This window comes from Mauremys mutica, chromosome 2 (genome assembly GCF_020497125.1).
Source record: "Mauremys mutica isolate MM-2020 ecotype Southern chromosome 2, ASM2049712v1, whole genome shotgun sequence".
NCBI lineage: Eukaryota > Metazoa > Chordata > Testudines > Geoemydidae > Mauremys > Mauremys mutica.
Window position 1 is genome coordinate 256,184,002 of NC_059073.1, and position 19,532 is coordinate 256,203,533.

Below are 19,532 nucleotides of genomic sequence, written 5' to 3' on the forward strand. Positions count from 1 at the left end.
GCAAAGCTGAGCATTGCAAAGTTACGCAAGGCCAGAATAAAGGTTGCTTGTTTGTCCTTATTTTGAGTGCCTTGGGCATATACATTATGATACAATCTTTAATTACATGTATACATACCATTTTTCCAGCCACTCATAGTCTCTTCCATCCACTGGCTCCCAGTCACCTGTTCCCTGCCCACCCCCATTTCCCTGCCCAGCCAGTCTCAGGCTCCCCTCCTCTCAGTCCCAGTCACCTTGTCCAGCCCATCCCAGATTCCCATCCACCCCCAGCTTCTAGTCTAAGCTTCTCTTCCCCAACCCCTACCACTCTCCAGCCCCTGTCTATCAATTTCCCCCCAGCTTGGCTCCTTGTCTCATTCTATTCCCTGGCCCATCCCCAGGGCATGAGTCATGCTGGAATGCTCCAGAACACTATTCCAGCACTGCCAGAAGGAGCATTTCTTTACGACCGGTACTATCGCTTATGAATGAGAGTTCTTGATGTACCAGAAATGCACTGCCCCTCTCTGATCTGGCTCTTCTCTCCACTGCGTTTGCCAGGTGGCTTGCTCCTCCCTGCTTCCTGGGACAGGAGAGAGAACACTGAGAGCACAGGACTGAAAGGCTCCCTGTTCTCAGTGCTGGTGCCCAGTGCCACCATGGGCTGCAGCAGCCAGGAACAGCAATTTCAGGGAAAGCCTGCTCGGTGCCTGTAGAGCCAGGATAGAGCATGCTTACTGTAGGCAGAATCTTCCTAAAGCATTGCAGTTAAATACTTCCAAGTCTCTACTGAGCATGTGTGAAATGAGATTTTTCAAAGACTTATAACTTGGTCAAATCTGGATGAATTTGGTCCCCCTGACACATTTCAAGTCTCTTCTCCAAAGCCTAAAGGCACTTGAGCTTTTCAAAGAGTAGGTCACAGGAATTTTTTTAATATGACTAAACAATATATTTACCTAACCTTGTTCTAAGAAATGGCTGAACCCTTTTGGTGGAAACTTTCAAACAGACAAGCAAATAACAGACACCCAGCACAGACATTTTCAAACCAAATGATTAAAGTATGGCAAAGTTATAAGCAAGTGAAAATAGGGTCTTATAATGGAACGTGTCAGGCAACCTCAGTAAGAGTTTGTAGCCCCCCTGTACCTATTATATATACTTTTTAAAGGGAGCAAGTGTTTAGAAAAGTGAGCCAAACTTCTAAGAGTGAGATCGGTGTGTATGGCATTACTTTAACTTTCCTAATGGAATTTTTTGTTTGGGAATTGCCTCTAATTTTCAAAAATAGGAAATAAACTTTCTTTCATTCTTCATAACTTTAAGAATTTTCACTCTAAGGTAATCGAAATGTATTTAGCTGAACAACTCAGCTAGCCAAGGACAGGTCATGTCCCTCGGTCACTGTTCAAAGACAAAGCTCAAGGGAAGGGAATGTACAGCTTTTAGAACTCCGTAGCCTCTCACCTGCAGCGTTTGAATTGCAAGCACCTGCTCCCAAATCCCAATAATGTAAAACTACCTTTAGCCTGACCTATATAGGGCCTACCATCTTTTCATAACATTAAAGCACCCAACTCCTGTAAGGATCCTGTAGACTGTAAGGATGTCTATTAGCGCTATCCCTTGAAACACCACCAAATTTCTAGCTGGAGATCTGCTTTTGTCTCTGTGGGTTCCCTCCATGGCCGCTACCAATGTAGTCATCAGCCTCCTGGCTCCTGTGAGAGCACGGGCAATGGAGCCACGGAAGAGCCAGTTGTCAATTAAGACAGGTCTTGCTTCTTTTCTATGTATCCTCAAGGTTGGGAATCCTCAGTCCCTGCTAACTCCAAGGTCATATCAACTTTGAATTTCATATTCTCTAAAAAGTGTAATGTTGTACTAAAGGTTTTTCTCAGAAGTTACTGACACACATTTACAGACTCATCTTTGCTTCCTCTTTCTCCCTCTCCTGGTCTTTTTTACTATATTCTCACTGGAATTCTGATTGGCTTAGTAACCCAGAAAACTACCCTTGTGTGACAACCATGTTCCCAGAAATCCACAATGAACAGCAAACACTAAGTTTGTCATTGATGTTTCTGTAGAAGAACACACACTTTCAACCCTAGAGAAATTAGCTTACGCATGCAAAGTTCTCACAATAAATTTATTTAAAAATGTCACATGGGATAGGATAGTTCCTTATTTAAAGCCTTTATGTAGAACTTCCCTATATTCACCAACTCTTCAAAACTAAGGAGTACCTGCTAATCTGGCTCATTAGAGAAGGATTTTCTTATGAGGCACTGATTATAGCTCATTGTTATTTTTGGTGAAGGGAAGAAGGGAATGAAACATTTGCAATGGCTGTCTACCTGCTCCTGATTTTTCTTTCCCTCATCACTACATCAATTCAACTGCCAGGTAAGTTCCTGTCCTGACTTTTTTTGAAGTGAGGATATAAAAGTGCTTCTCTTATTGTCCTTTCCTTAGTTACTTTAACTTTCTCTTTGGGGCAGAGTGAGATTATTTATTTATGCCCTAATTTAAAACAGCTTCACTCAGTTTTGGTGGCATCTGGAGTCCTCAGATTTCCTTCATGGCATAGACTCAGGGTTTAGACCAAGATATGGGTCAGAAACTGTGCTGGCGGATCCCGAGACTGTGGGGTTACTGCCAGGGAAGCTTGCCCCAGTGCAAAGGGGCACCAGGGGCCGGGAGGGACACAGGGGCCCAGGAAAAGCGAGATGTTGGCCTGCAGAGGGCGCTCCAAGGCTGGAAAAAGAGCTAATTCCCAGGACACCAGCAGGAGGTGCGGCAGGGGTGAGTCTCGCCCCGTTACAGGGATACATAAGGCAAGATTCCTGGACCCTGCTAGGGCACACTTCTACCACTCTAGTAGCATAAATCCATAAAGTTGATCTAATCAGGCAGCGGAGGGGATTTCCTTTGTGTGACACACAGCGGGCTCTAAACCATCCTTTTCTAGCCCCCAGATGGTAAGGCATGTTGGGTGTGCTTGTGGGAGGCAACATGGCCAATGTGCTATTGTGCTCCTTCAAGCCAGAGCCACTATAGTTACCGTAAGGCTGCTTTAACTTTCACAGGGAACTAAACCATTCCCTTGCAGTCCTGAGCATGCAGCCACCTTTAGTGAGCTTTAACAGTGTGCTCAAAACTGCCCTACATATCAGAAGTCATGGTCCCTGCCCAAAGGAACTTACAATCTAGCCTAGACACTTGAAAAATTAACACGTATAACAACACACTACGTGACAGTACAAGATTGAGGTGGTTGAGGTAATCATGAATTCTGGCAGACTAATCTTTGAAACACTCCTTGGGATCAGCATGTCTTAAGGAGGATCTGAAGAAGAGCAACTTGCATTACATTTGTTACATTCCCAATATCTGCAGGTTATATAATGTTATATATTTTGTTTGTTTGGATGATTGTCCTCCTGTGCTTATGATGAGTCACACCTGATCTTTCTCAATAAGTTTAGATAGAAAGGTACTGCTGTTAAGATGTCCTACAATGACTCAAGAGCATGACAACCAAACTCAGGGCAGACTGTTAAAAAGCAGGGTTCAACCCCTAAATTGGTTGTGAGTTCCATACTTAGATTTTACCAATCATTTATTAAGTGCAAATTCCTCAGGCACTATAACAGCCTAGCCATGGAGTCACAGACAGTCCCCTTGGGTACTCTGATCGATCTTGTCACCCAGGGAAGCTTGGCTTTGTGATAGATGGTCTCTTAAACCAAAAATCAAAACAATATTCAGATTATTGCCAGTCGCAAAGGACCACTCACTTACCCCAGGTCAATTGTTCCTTAGATTTACACCAAAGCCAACACTTGCAACCAGTCCTATAATAAACTAACTAAAGATTCATTAACTAGGAGAAGGAAATAAGAGAGTTATTTACAAGGTTAAAGCAAGTAACATACACCCAAATGAGATAGGCTATTAAGTTTCAAAAGGTAATAGAAGCTTCTGTAATAATTAAGCATTATATGTCCCATGGGGCTAAGCCGGGATAAACACTGGGGATCTCTTGCTTGCCCTCGAGAGTCCATGCAGCATAGAGATACAATTTCTCCATATCAGGGATTTTTATTCCAGTCCCACTCTGAGCTGCCAGTTCAGCTGATGGGAGGAATTCACACTCACTTTTCCTTGTCATGAGGTGCTGGGACAGGGGAGAAGGACAACAGAAGAGCAATCAACAAAGTCTTTTGTTCTCTGACATTCCACAATAGTTTGTCTGGTTTTGATGGGCCTTCTCTGATAGACAGGACATAACACCTTTTTTGTTGTAGGCCAGCATTAATTTCACACTAATTAATGTCTCTCTCTCCTGTCTGATGACTGACACAGATCCAGACTAACACGGCTACCCCTCTGATACTTGACAGCTATAGAGGCTTGCAATGCAAATGCACAAATATGACCTCACAATATGCGATACAGATGTACTAAGTGAGATCAATGCATGCAGCATCTTACAAGCATTGAATAAAATCTAAACACTCAGCACATTTTTCTAGTACTGCATTTATTTTAATAATACACACAAGGGAGGCAGCATAATTCCAGCTATGTACGTGTCAGTATCAAAGTGAGGCCTGGGGACCTTGGCATAACCTGGCACCTGCTTTGCCAGCATCACAACAGCATCTTTCACTGCAGGGGGCTCAAATGTCCAATAAGTGACCAGCTTACCTCCTATTACAGCCTTCACCATATATTTTTTCTCATTTTGTTTTACAGGCAGTGGAATATTTTTAATACACAATGAAGGCCATAAACTCTGTGTAAAAGCTCAAAGCTCTAACTCAGTCATAATTGCCACTTGCAACCAGGACGATGAGTCTCAAAAATTCAGGTGGGTCTCTGACCACCAGATTCTGAGTATGGCATTGAAGTTGTGCTTGGGAGTGCCTTCAACGAAAGACCAGGCTGCGATCACACTGTATCCTTGTAACAAGACAAGTGAACTCCAGCAGTGGGAATGCAGAAATAAGACCCTTCTTGCAATCCAAGGGGAAGATTTATTTTTCAACTCTGCCCAGGGAGAGGAAAGGAAAGTCATGCTGTCCAAAGGATCGGGCTCATGGAATAGGTGGAAGATCTATGGAACTACAGAAAATTTGTGTTCTCAGGGCTATGAAGGTAAAGTTTTGAAAATTAATCTCTTTATTCTGAACTAATTTACTTGCGTAGCTATTAGAGAATTTCGTTTCCAATGCACTTCATCTTACCATCATTCCAGAACCTACGGTTGGCTCAATAGCAGAGCTGACTACAGGTAGAGAGCAGAATTGGACCTTTCAAGAACTGACCTTGGCAATTTGTGGTTAACTTGGCAAGGGCAATTCCAAGTGCCAAATGAAGTACATTAATGATAGACCCCTACATTGTGTCAATCAGTATATAGGGAATGATGATTCTACTTGTACAACAATGAAAACAAAAGATCTGTGTATATATTAGTATCAACCTGGCCCTTTGTGGAAGAAATGTGGAATGACATTGTATTTAATGTCCTAAGGTTGATTTAACTGTTCCTCATGGAATATTACATTCTAGTAACTGGATGTGAGACCCAGCTCTTCCCAAGTTCAATTGCATACATCAGGCATGGTGGTCCAGCAGCATATGAAAAGGAGTTTCAGTTTATGATCCCTATTCACTCACTATGTATGCATTTATATGGGGAAAATACATTTAAAGGTGAAGTGAAATAATGTTTGTCAAAATAATAATTAAAAGAAAACCACTTAAATCCTAAGGACCTGAAGTTTACTGTACAAAGAAACATATTTTAAAATGGATTCAGTAAAAAATAAGTGGGTTTTTTTTCTGCTTATTCCAGAAGTCTTAGCTTTGGAGAGGCAATTTTCACCTACTACAGTTGGTGTCACAGTCTGCTATAAACAGTGAGAGAGTGCCTGAGCATGTTCTTGGCTGCTCCAGCTGTTCCTTCTGATCCCGTGCTTTCATGGGCTGGGAGTTAAAGTTCAGAGCTCATGTCATTAATTTAACAGTAAAAATCATTTCAGTAACATTGTAATTACCAACGAGCAAACATTAGAAGTCAGGTGATTTGGAATTGAGGTTGCACTTAAACTAACCGCAAAACTTTGGAAACTCTTCACCTTTAGCAACCATAGGAGAACAAGTGGAAATAATGACAAGACTTATCTATTTTGAACAGCTAGATTGTAACTAGAAGAGTAAGGGGGAATAAAAAACACCCCCATTGTGTCCCTTCTTGGGTGACCCAACTCTTGGCTCCAGTCACAAGAGAATGAAAGGGGTCTGCCTGCCTGTTTATTCCCCTCCCACAGCAAGAGGGCAAGGGGAAGGGTATGTAAGCAGGATTGGACAGAGCTTTGGCTCCTCCCCACAACTGACCAACAGCCATTGCTGCTGAGCTGAGAGAGGGGTTGTCATAATTTGCTGCTGGTAGAAGCCAGACACAAATTATGATCCCTCGAGCAAAAGGGAAGCAGTCAGTGAATTAACCATTCCAAATGTAAGATTTAGCTACAGATCTCTAGGGCTTTATCAAATATTCCTTGACTAAAAGAAAAAAAAATCCTCATATAATTCAAAGCAGGTATTAAATATCTAACAGGTCTGAACATTTTTGAAAATCTGGCCCAGACAGAGTTACAAAGAAATATGGTAGGTTGAAATGACTATGAAGGCCAGGCTAAGGTTGTTTGGATGAGCTTAACTCTGCATATCTCTACTTTCTAAATAACTCTTTAAAATATAACATTCAATCAGAATTTCCTGGCTCTCTCAGCTTTGATTATGACAGTGGTCTTAATGTAAGGATTTTTACTATGAAATTAATTATATGTAATGTCAGCATCAACTCCTGCTTAACTAAGTTATTTGCATGGAATGTGGTTTTATGATCAAACATTTTCGTGGACACTGGTACCCAATTATTGCTATCTCTATCCATTTGTCTCCTTAGATATGTTTACACTGCTAGGAAATGCCTTTGGGGCACCCTGTGTATTCCCTTTCAAGTTCAATAGTACGTGGTACGCTGAATGTACAAAGGATAGAAAGGCTGGTAACGAACAGGGCTTCCCCTGGTGTGCAACATCTACAGACTTCGATAAAGACTCTCTGTTTGGATATTGTCCATTGAAAGGTAAGTTCTTCACATTTAAAACAAGGGCCCTGGTTTAAGCACATGGTTAACCCCCTATCACTTGCAGTCCCTGCCCAGGAGGCTCAGAGACTCTCTGTGTGGTATTGGGGAGGCAGTGGCCCCTTTTGCTGGACTCCCAAAGGCTGGTGATGGAGGAGGAGACAGCAGCCAGGCATCCCCAGAAGTCAGTGGGAGGAACTAGAAGACACACATGTTAAGGGGGAAGCCAGGGCCTGGGGTTAGCTGTGGGGGTGAGGTGGAGAAGGGGGAAACATGGGGAATCAGGATAGCACACTGGGGGATGGGGCAGCGAACGGGGTCAGGGATAAATGAGATAATGGGTGAGGCTACAAATGTAGGAGCAAGGGCACATAGTGGCAGCAGCTGCCTACCTACCTTCAGAAGGCTGGTAATTCCAGGGGCCTTACCCCCAACTTGGATGTTTCTAGCTAGTGGGCTGTGAGGCAGTATTAGCGTCTTTATCCCCTTTGCTGGCCTAAGGAGTTGGGAGATGGTTCTCAGTTGGTTGAGAGCAGCTATTTACATCTGTGAGGCGGGGGTGGGAGATCAGACTTTCCATCAGGGTGTGTAACATCTCTGATTAGCTGCCCTTCCCCAGTATGCAGAGGAAAAGCCACCAATCAGATGGAGATTTCATCACAGACCAGTAGAAGAGGTCTGAAAACCTAGTCTGCAGCGAAATCCCAGAATGTTGGAAATTTGGCAGGTCTTAGGAGAGGTTCTATGGGGTCAGGGAATGGATGTGCAGAATGACATTATATATATATTTGGGTAGGTGTTGAAAAGTAAGTACTGAATGAATGGAGGGTGTGTAAGTGGTGCAATCGGTGTGTGCAAAGCAATCTAAATATATGGAAATTGCTACTTTATGTTAATTAGAATATACTGAGGGCATGGTTTCAAATCTTGGCAGGTATGATTGATTATATTTTCGATTAACAAATACTGTGCCATTCATCTCTTTACAGACAACATTGACAAAGACTTCTGGACTACAAACCCTTTCACAGGCACCCACTACCAGATAAACTCCAACTCAGCCCTAACATGGTACCAAGCAAGAAAAAGCTGCCAGCAACAGAATGCAGAATTATTAAGTATTACAGAACTACATGAGCAAACTTATCTGACAGGTAAAGCTAAATAACAAGTCGATCTCTGGAGCTTTCACATTATATATATATATATATATATATATATATATATATATATATATATACACACATACACATACACATACACCTGACTCAGGGCCATTTTTAGGAAGATGGGAGGGAACAAAGTGTCATTTTCCCAACAAAATGTATATTAATATGCTCCAGAAATGTACTTCCCCCTTACCAATAACAAGGTGTTGCAGCATCTCTACATGATGGATGACTCTACATACCTGATTTTGTCCAAGACATGTAGTTTTCAAACTATTAGTTTTAATTAAAGCTTTGTACAGTCACTACAAAACCAATTCTGTTTAATAAATTGTCATTTTATTTCTTTTTGTTACTTAGGGCTAATTGGCAGAGTAAATTCTGAACTCTGGATTGGACTTAACAGGTTGAATTCCAATGGTGGATGGCAATGGATTGGTGGAAGTCCATTCAGATATTTAAACTGGGCTCCAGGTAGGTGCACGTCTGTTTAATGATGGTCTATTTATGGGCAAAATTCTGCTCTCATATATGCTTATATATATAAGCGCCTATATTCTGCTCTCTCCACATTCACAGAATTCCCATTGATGTCAATGGGACTATATAAAAAAAAAAGTAGAATACTGGAGTGCTTGTGAGAGGAATTTGTCCTTACTTTGTAGTGCAAAATGAAAGAGAAGATTCCCAAACTAGGAAAGCATTTAAAGTCTAAAGACATTTGCTTCATCTTCACACACCTGATTTTCCAGTAGCGATTTTCTTACATACTATTCAATTCAGATGGAAAACTCATTTAAAAACATTGAAATACCTTCTGTTTAGAAACATTACATACCATACATTGTAGATTTTCATTTTTTCTCATTTTTAAAAACTATTTATAATGTTAGCACGAAGGTCTTCATAGACCCCTGCTATATTTCCCCCCAGCTAGATTTATAATCCTGTATCTGTGACATCATAATCATTTTCATGAAGCATGTAAACTACTAACGAATCAAACATTCATTTCTTGTAAAGTCCTTAAGTAAATGACAAACAAGGTGAAACACCACCACCAAATATCATACCCATAATGCGGTTGCCACATCTGTTTTGACCCAGGGTTTCCAAAACAATTAGCTGTTACTTTAGGCAGCTCAAAAGAAAAACAGAATCATGCAAAATAAGATACACTTAAATGCCATTTCCTCCCTCAGTTTCCTCATCACTCTTGAGCGTTCTTTGGGATTTGGGTCACTGTTTTCTAAGGAGTCCCTAACTGTTTTTAAAGGGCTGTCTCAAGACTTGAGTCTTTGTTCCCCTTCTGAGGAAATCCCACTGCTCCAAACCCTTCTCCTTGTAGACCTCTTGGAATAACTGGATTATGCAAGGTCAGGTACCTCTGCTGGCATACCCACTGGCCTGCCAGAACACAGTCACTAAAATGTTAGTGTCTTCTTTTGTTTATTCTGTAGCTTCTTCCAGACAGGGTGTGTGATAAATGATGCAGTCCTTGCCAGCCCATGGCTAGTTTGCTACACATTGCAGGTTAGCATTATACATAGGACTCATAAAATCAATCAGAATTCACAAGTTCTACATAAATAGATTCCCCAAATCAGGGTTGCCATTTCTCAGGTATTTATCTTTTGCCTTAGGCTCTAGTATATTTCTTCAGCATGTCTCCTCCCATTTATGGCCAAAGTGGGATAAGGTTCATAAACTATAGATGCTCAGTAAATACTGAGGTTGAAAATTTTCAAATCAACATATTGCCTCTGACTTGTGGAAATATATATTTTGGTCTATCCTTTGTATTATCAAAATTAATCCAACTTTCTTCATAAATTCAATATTACTGAGTTTCTTCCTGAACACTGTTTCCCTGGGATTTCTAAAGGTCAGAGAGAGCAAGTGTGATGAACACCATGATTGACACATTGGAATGGAATCAGGGACCTCCAGAGCTAAAAGCATGGGTTGAGCTAAGCTTGAGCTAAAGCTTGCTAGGTAGGATTGTAACAGACTTATATTCCCTGGAGATGGGGCTCAAAGGGAGACTGTAACAGACACTCGCCAGTGGGTTAAATGTGGAACTATATATGAATATCCAATTGTAGTCAGACTATTTGGACTAATGGACAATAACTTCATAGCATCGGTGTTGTTGGTCAGCTAAGCAATTGTCTCCTAATCTTCTGTCTTTAATGTGATGATTATTAGCAAATAATATGGCAATGAATTTGTAAATGCAAGAAGACCCCTAACAGATTGTTCCTTTGGTTGGTGAGATGAAGATGTACAGTGTTAATGTAGAGATTCTCTGCTTTTTGTGTCTGTTTCTCAAAGGAAGTCCCTCTCTTGAGTCTGAAAAAATCTGTGGACTGCTACAGTCTGGGAATGGTAAATGGGAAAACCAGCAGTGTGGTCAGAAACTTGGATACATCTGTAAAAAAGGAAATTCCTCTTTGGATTCCTTTATTATTCCCTCAGGTAGGCTGGTCAATGCAAACAAAAGCTATTTATTCAAACTCTATAGAACATCTTGCAATGAGCAAAAGATAAAAAGGAATTCATCTTTATACAGTGTCTCGATTGTCAAAACCGAATTGTTAGGCCTGTTGGTGAATTGTAAACATGTGTGGAAGAATTCCATGATGTCAGTTCTCTGTAGGTATCTAAATGTTGCTGCACTAAAGCGGGGTGAAAGTAACTTACAGGATTTATCGGTACTGCCGGAGTCCTGAGGGGGGCGTGGCCTCATCAGGAAGAGGCAGGGCCTCAACTGGAAGAGGTGGGGCCTCTCACGATTTAAAGGCCGTGGGGCACCAGCTGGGAGCCCCAGGACCTTTAAATCAACACGGGGCTCCCAGCTGCAGAGGTGGCCGGGAGTCCCCCGGGGCCCAGGGGCAAATTAAAGGGCCCGGAGCTCTGGCCGCCACGGGGAACCCCGAGCTTTGCCGGGCTGGGGCCGGGATTTAAAGGGACCAGAGCTCCTGCCGCTGCGGGGAGCCCTGAGCCCTTTAAATCCCGGCCCCAGACCGGCTGCCGGAGCTGCAGCTGGGATTTAAAGGGCTCTGGGCTGCCCACAGCCGCGGGAACACTGAGCCCTTTAAATCCTGGCCTCAGCCGCGGGCAGCCCAGAGTCCTTTAAATCTCTGCCGCAGAAGCCGGTGCGGTCCGGCATGGTGTACTGGCTCTTGCCAGTACGCCGTAACGGACGGTACCGGCTTACTTTTACCTCTGCACTATGGCCACTTAAATCTCCAGCCCTGGGGGGACTAATCAGGACCTGAGTCCCTTGCATGTATGCTGATGTTTGCAGAATGTATTAGAGGGACCATGTGCTGCAGTCAGGCGTGATCTGGAGTGCATCCCGCACCTGGCCTCTGAGACCCATTGGATACATCTATATCTACAGCTATTAAAAATCTGCTGCACAAAGTCTTCGAACCCAGATCAATTGACTTGGGCTCGTGGGGCTTGGGCTGCGGGACTAAAAGTAGCATAGACGGTTGGGCCAGGTTGGAGCACAAGCTCTGAGATACCCCACCCCTCTCACAGAGTTTCAGAGCCTGGGCTCCCACCCAAATGTAACTTCTACACTGAAGTTTTTAGCCCTGCAGCCCAAACCCAGCAAGGCAGAGTCAGCTGGCCCAGACCTGTCGTGGCTGTACTGTGGGTCTTTTATTGCAGCGTGGATGTATTCTGTCCTACTCTGGCAGGATGAGTCATGACCTGCTTATGTAGCTGGAACCCTTCATTCCCACCTCTTTTGATTGCTCTTCTGAATAATTGTTCGAAACATTTTTTTTCCTTTAGGTGACTTTAGGCCTATTAAATGCCCCAGTGGATGGATCCCCTATTCAGGCCACTGTTATATGATTTACAGAGCACCCAAAATTTGGAAAGATGCTTTATCTTCCTGTAGAAAAGAGGGTGGAGATCTGGCGAGTATCCACAACATTGAAGAATACAGTTTTACAGTGTCTCATCTTGGGTACAGTGAGTATTGCTACAGGGCAGTATTTTACCTGCATACATATTTATAACATAGCCGTGATCAATTCTGCAGTTCTGACAATGATGTTAACGTAAGGTCTTAAAGTCCAAGAAGGCAGATCCACCTTCATTACTCAATCAGGGATGGACATGAAATTTAATAATGCTATTAAAATATATAACTGCTTCTTATGTTTTTAGAGCCTACAGATGAATTGTGGATTGGTTTGAATGATCTCAAGATTCAGATGTATTTTGAATGGAGTGATGGGACTCCTGTGACTTACACCAAGTGGTTACATGAAGAACCATCCCATGCAAACAACAGGAAAGAAGATTGTGTCACTATGAAGGGAGAGGTAAAATAATGCAGTTATATTTACTACTAGCTTGTTTTCTTTCAAAGGATATGTCTACACTGCAGCAGGTATCGTGCTTCCCAGCTTGGGTAGCAGGGCCGGCTCCAGACCCCAGCGCGGCAAGCACGCGCGTGGGGCGGCCCTTTCCCGGGGGGGCGGCAGGCTGGGCCGGCGGACTTGCCGCAGTCATGCCTGCGGGAGGACCACCGGAGCCCCGGGACGACCGGACCTGCCGCAGGCATGACTGCGGAGGGGGCGCTCGTCCCGCGGCTCCAGTGGACCTCCCGCAGGCATGACTGCGGACAGTTCGCTGGTCCCGCGGCTCGGCTGGACCTCCCGCAGGCATGCCTGCGGCAGCTCAAGCAGAGCCGCCGGACCTGCGAACCGTCCGCAGCTGCGGGAGGTCCAGCCGAGCCGCGCGACCAGCGGACCCTCCGCAGTCATGCCCGCGGGAGGTCCGCTGCTCCCGCGGCTCCGGGGCGCTTCCCGCGCATGACTGCTTGGGGCGGCCAAAAAGGTAGAGCCGCCCCTGTTGGGTAGATAGACACATGCAAGCTCTTCTTCAGCTAGGGTACTAAAAAATAGCAGTGTAGCTGGCGGTAGCCTGGGCATCAGCTGCCTGAGTACAATCCTACCTGGATCCCCTGGATACGTGCTTGTGTAGCTAGCCCAAGCTGCTGCTATGCTACCCCCATCTACACTGCCGTTTTTAGTAAGCTACTGTGTGTCTGTCTGCCCCAGCTGGGAAACACGCTGCCTGCTGCAGTGTACACATAGCCGGCCTAAGTGACTATTGTGGTTTGATTCATTGTCCAAGAGCAAGGGTACTAGTCTGAAGCCAATGACATCTGAAGTAATCATGTCTGGAGATTTAGGTTTTGTAAAAATCCAGCTCTCAGGCCCTGATCCTGAAAGTCTGCAGTGTGAGCATGGAGGCTATGCACAGGTACAAGTAAGGTTTAACATAAGGGGTGATCCATTAGGTTAAAGCTTTGTCTGCTCTCAGGAAGTCGATTAAAGAGCACTGAGCATCCACTCACAAAATGTGGGATCTTCTTGGTAGTAAGACTCTTGGTGCAGGGATTTTCTTACTTGTCTATAAAATATCTTGCATATCTATTGTGCTTTTCTGAAAAATAAATTACAGCTTTGGAAGTCCATGTAGCTGGAGCCTCTTAATCAGGAAAGGCACCACACGGTTTGTGCTCAGTTTACAGCCCCTCATCATGGGCACAGTGGAGATAGGACAACTATATTCCTATTAAATCTCTTACAGTCTCAGTTTACTTTGTTTTCCCCATTTTGCTTTACAGTTTTTTTTAAAAAAAAACTAATATTTTCTGAAAAACTCAGTTTGACCCATTGTGAGGTTTTGCAACTGCTACACACCCCTTTTCTTGGCTGGTGCAGCCTATAGGGCTAGTTTGCCTTTATTATATTCACTAAAAAATATCTACAAGACCCAGGCCAGTAGGTCCCATAAATCTGGAAAAACATAACGTGTGTGTACATTGGGACATTCTTCTCCATACCGTTCTACTAGATCCTAATTTGTCCTTGCAGAAACTCCCATCTCTCTCTCGGATGGGTGTTCTTATTGTCAGGAACATGTCATGCTGTGGGATAGCATGGTGTATTTCAGTCATAGGCCAGCCCTATGGAAAAACTCCCTCAGGAACCAAGAACTGCTTCAGATCTTATCACATTCTGCTCTGCGTGCAAGGCACACTTCTTTGACTTATCTTTGGTAATAAATATGCAGAGCAGAGCAGAAATTAAAGAAATATTTTTTGAAAATATTTCACATTTTTTTCTTCAAGGAGATAAAAGGAGAGAGAGAGAATCATACGTGCCATGGTTGAGACTAGTCACGTCCTGTAATGCACTTCTGCAGTGTGCTCAGATACGGCACTAGGAGAAGAGAAGAGAATAGAATAGAACGTTGACTTATTCAGCAGTCACTGAAGCCTTCATAAAAGCCATTTAAACTCTGTGCACTCTGAGGATATGCATCCAGCACTAATAATCTAATGAATTTTTGGACAGAGCAGCAGAGCCTCCAATGAAATTTCAAAGTTAAAGGGATGACCTTTATTGATGGGCCATGGTAAAGAAAAAGAAATCTGTAGTCATGTGGGGAGGGAATTGAAGTGTCCCAAACCAAAGCTTAAAGGTGGTCTGGGTGCTGCCTGGAGACTGGTGAATGTTCAGTCTGGTTCTTATTTCCTCTGAACCTTTTTACAGAAAACCCCAGAAAAAAGGAATGAGGAATGTTCTAAAGACCTAATCCTTCGTCACTGACTTTCCTTTCCTTTCTTTGCCATGTTCAGGATGGCTATTGGGCAGATGATGTTTGTGAAAAGAAACTTGGTTACATCTGTAAAATGAAACCTTTGGCAGAAGAATCTGAGGAAGTTGAGGTCATTGTCCCAGGCTGCCAGAAAGTAAGTACAATATATATGGCATTACATGAAGATCATTTGACTTATTGGTTTCACTCCTTTTAAAATTATGTTGTCTTTTAGGATGCAATCTATGATAACTGCTTTTGACAAAACTTGTTTTTACCCTAGCAAATTGTTACTTTATGCACATTGATGATTTTCAGACCACTGGGAAAAAATTGCTCCCTCATTTAAGCAAAACCTGCCCTGAATATCTTTTTCAGTTACTTGTGTCTCCTTTTGACTTTATTCTCTCTTCTCTGAATTGAGCAGACCTATGCAGTTTTGGTTATTCATGAGTCATCTGCTGTTCACATGTACACTTAATCATTGTTCCACTGAAAGATTTTGCATTGCCCAACAGCACAGCAATAATGATTTTCCTAGAAGTCAGCCTGCAGCCAACATCAGTGTCTTTCTGGGACTTGCACAGCTCTGAAGGCCACGGGGTGTCATTAAATGAGGTTGTGACGATTTCCTCCTGCCGGGGTGCCACCTGGAACTGGGGTACCCCTGAGCTCTCTGACCCACCAGCCTGGACACCCTCTCAGCACTGTGCTGCTGTGACAAGTTTCAAAGCCCTCTCAGCTTGCACTGTCACCAGCATTCATCCGGGTAGGGATACACCCAGCTGCAGTTACACACAGACTCTCTAACCACCAGCCTCCCAGCCTGGGACCCCAGAGCAGTACCATCCTGCCCTGGTCAAATCTGGCTAGTATATGGGTTTAATACCTGGTCTGCCTCTCCCTCAATGTGAAGAGAACAATGCACACTTGCGGTAACCAAGCAGAGATTTTCCCCAGACACCTTAGACAAATGCACAGTGGTTTGGATTAAAACATAAAATAAGTTTATTAACTACAAAACATAGATTTTAAGTGATTATAAGTGACAGCAAACAGATCAAAGCAGATTATCTAGTAAATAAACAAAACCCCAAACTGAGTTTAACACACTAGATAGGTAGGATATAAATTAGCAAATTCTCATCCTGATAAACAGGCTGGCATATTCCAAAGGCACAAGCTGCCTTGGCTTTGCAGCTTGGCTTTCCCAGGCTTTCACACACAGGTTAGCAGTCCCTTAGCCTGGGACCATCACTTCCCCCCGTTCAGTCTTTATTCCTCAGGTGTTTCCAGCTGTGTTGTTACAGGGAGAGTGAGGTACCCCCTTTTTGATCGTCTTCCCACTTGCTGGAAAGCTTTTTTTTCTGTGACCTGGGTCAAACAGTTCCCGTTTGTGTAGTGCTATCTCTGAGAGGTTTCTATTGTAAACAGTTCCTAGCGTAATCATTGTGCTTGTATGCCTTTCCTCAATGAGCCATTAACATTGTTTGGCTTTTTTACTGTTGTCCCTGAAAGGCTGCTTATGGGTGTTTTAAACCTCACAACATGTTTCAGTAACACATACATAGCCACACTTCATAATTTCACATAGGACGATAGCACATACAATCCAATGAGCTATTAATGTCTAGCAGATCAAGACTTTAGAATGACATCTCACAAGGCATATTTTGTACAAAACATATCCTAATTACATGACAGTGGTGAATACTGAATCAGGGTGTCACAGATGTTTTGAAACAAATTGATAAATTAAACAGTAATAAGTGACCAGGACCAGATGGTATTCACCCAAGAGTTCTGAAGGAACTCAAATGTGAAATTGCAGAACTACTGTGGTATGTAACCTATCATTTAAATCAGCTTCTGTACCTGATAACTGGAGGAAAGCTAATGTGACACCAATTTTTAAGAAGGGCTCCAAAGGTGATCCCAGCAATTACAGGCCGGTAAGCCTGACTTCAATACTAGGCAAAATGGTTGAACTTATAGTAAAGAACAAAATTGTCAGTTCACATAGAGGAACATGATTTATTGGGGAAGAGTCAACATGGTCTTTGTAAAGGGAAATCATGCCTCACCCATCTACTAGAATTCTTTGAGGGGGTCAAAAGGCACATGGACAGGAGGGATCCAGTGGAAATAGTATACTTATATTTTTAGAAAGCCTTTGACAAGGTCCCTTACCAAAGGCTGGTAAGCAAAGTAAGCAGTCATGGGATAAGAGGGAAGGTTCTCCCATGGATTGGTAACTGGTTAAAAGATGTGAAACAAAGCGTAGGAATAAAATGTCACTTTTCAGAATGGAAAGAGGTAAATAGTGATGTCTCCCAGGGGTCTGTACTGGGACCAGTACTATTCGACATATTCATAAATGATCTGGGAAAAGGGGTAAACAGTGAGGTGGCAAAATTAGAAAATTATACAAAACTACTCCAGATAGTTAAGTCCAAAGCAGACTGCAAAGAGTTACAAGTGGATCACACAAAACTGGGTGACTGGACAACAAAAATGACAGATGAAATTCAGTGTTGATAAATGCAAAGTAATGCACATTGGAAAACAATCCCAACCATACATATAAAATTGTGGGGTCTAAATTAGCTGTTACCACTCATGAAAGAGATCTTGGAGTCATTGTGGATAGTTCTCTGAAAATATCCACTCAGTGTGCAGCGGCAGTCAAAAAAGTGAACAGAATTTTGGAATTAAGAAAGGGATAGATAATAAAACAGAAAATATCGTATTTGACTCTATATAAAACAAAGCTATTCCCACATCTTGAATGCTATGTGCAGATGTGTCGCCCCATCTCAAAAAAGATATATTGGAATTGGAAAAGTTTCAGAAAAGGGCAACAAAAATTATTAGGGGTATGGAACAGCTTTCATATGAGGAGAGAGTGATAAGACTGGGACTTTTCAGCTTGGAAAGAGACAACTAAGGGGGAATAAGATAGAAGTCCATAAAATCATGAGTGGTGTGGAGAAAGTAAATAAGGAAGTGTTATTTACTCCTTCTCATAGCACAAGAATGAGGGGTCACCAAATAAAATTAGTAGGCAGCAGATTTAAAACAAAGGAAGTATTTTTTCAGACAATGCACAATCAACCTGTGGAACTCTTTGTCAGAGTATGTTGTGAAAGCCAAGACTATATCTAGGGATTTTTTTATCCCTGTTAAATTTATGGAGGATAGGTCCATCAATAGGTATTAGCCAGGATGGGCAGGGACAGTGTCCCTACCCTCTGTTTGCCAGAAGCTGGGAATGGGTGACGGGATGGATCACTTCATTATTACCTGTTCTGTTCATTCCCTCTGGGGCACCTGGCATTGGCCAATGTAGGAAGACAAGATACTGGGCTAGATGGACCTTTGGTCTGACCCAGTATGGCTGTTCTTATCTTCTTATGTAATATTTTGCACTGGACAAGGCTCAAATTGCGGATAATTGGCAGCAACGAGGGAGGAAAAACAATAGTACAGCCCACCTTTAATTAAGCATAGGGCAAACAAAAAGTCATATTTAACAGGCTTTGTATGAGAACTTTGCAGTGGTTGTGTATTCCCGCCAACCCTAGGCAAATGTGGGACACTCACACAAATGCCACTATGGGTATGGCTACACTTGCAAATTTGCAGCGCTGCAGCAGGGTGTGAAAAAACACCCTCTGCAGTGCTGCAAATTGCGGCGCTACAAAGCGCCAAAGCAACTGGAGTTGCAGTTCGTAAATATGCCCAATCGAGGCATTTGTGGTCGCTATCACTGTTTGATTATCACATTATTTTTTCTCTCATTGTTTCTTAGTTTAATTTCACGGTTGAGTATAACATTAATTTAATTTTTTAGAAGTGTAGTGGACAGTTATTGTGTGCTATGTAATTTCACAATCTGACAATAGCTTGTGTGCATGTCTGATGTTTATGTTGACAGGGCTGGATAAGACATGGTTTTTACTGTTACTCAGTCGGCCAGACATCTGTGACATTTTCAGAAGCAAAGAAAATCTGTGAAGGAAACAAAGGTTACCTAGTTACTGTGAAAGACAGGTATGAAAAAGACTGCCTTTGCTTTCAAATGTGTGAGCAGGATGGAAGACCGAAAGGAGGCTCTGTGTTCCAAACTTGTAGTCAGTAATGACCGATGCTTGTCAGATGCCATTCATTGACTGACAACTGCATTGTGAAGTTGAACAAGATTACACAAAGCAGTGTCACAAGGAACATCAGAAGACAGTTATACTATCAATCCTGATTTTAACAAAAACATAAAAGATGGTCAAGCTCCTGTTACTACCTCTCTGAGGTACTGCCAACCCCCAAAATTAAAAAGTCAGCAGTTAGCCCCTGCCAATCATAAGTTTAGCTTAAAAAATAAAATTTGAAAAATAATACATTTTGGGTACTATTTATTTCTCTTCCAGTTTTTGAGTCTTTGAGGTTTACATTTTCAATCTTTTATCTGCAAGCCAGAGGGTTAGAACCCTTTTTTTATTATTGTATGTAATAAAAGCTGAAATTCTCCCATAACATAATGACTCCAGAAGCTATGGCTTATCTCATGACTCATG

General features: G+C 42.7%; 1 protein-coding gene across 1 annotated transcript in view; it reads left to right on the forward strand.

The window, feature by feature from the left end:
• Positions 1-2,244: 2,244 nt before the first annotated feature.
• Positions 2,245-19,532, forward strand: part of LOC123364410 (macrophage mannose receptor 1-like) — a 60,109-nt gene continuing 42,821 nt past the window's right edge. Inside the window, exons 1-10 of the mRNA XM_045006533.1 lie at positions 2,245-2,394; positions 4,750-5,151; positions 6,971-7,153; positions 8,143-8,307; positions 8,683-8,796; positions 10,657-10,800; positions 12,130-12,312; positions 12,511-12,668; positions 14,999-15,112; positions 18,896-19,011. Coding sequence (XP_044862468.1) covers positions 2,334-2,394; positions 4,750-5,151; positions 6,971-7,153; positions 8,143-8,307; positions 8,683-8,796; positions 10,657-10,800; positions 12,130-12,312; positions 12,511-12,668; positions 14,999-15,112; positions 18,896-19,011 — 1,640 coding nt within the window. The 5' untranslated portion in view covers positions 2,245-2,333. The remainder of the gene's footprint in view (positions 2,395-4,749; positions 5,152-6,970; positions 7,154-8,142; positions 8,308-8,682; positions 8,797-10,656; positions 10,801-12,129; positions 12,313-12,510; positions 12,669-14,998; positions 15,113-18,895; positions 19,012-19,532) is intronic.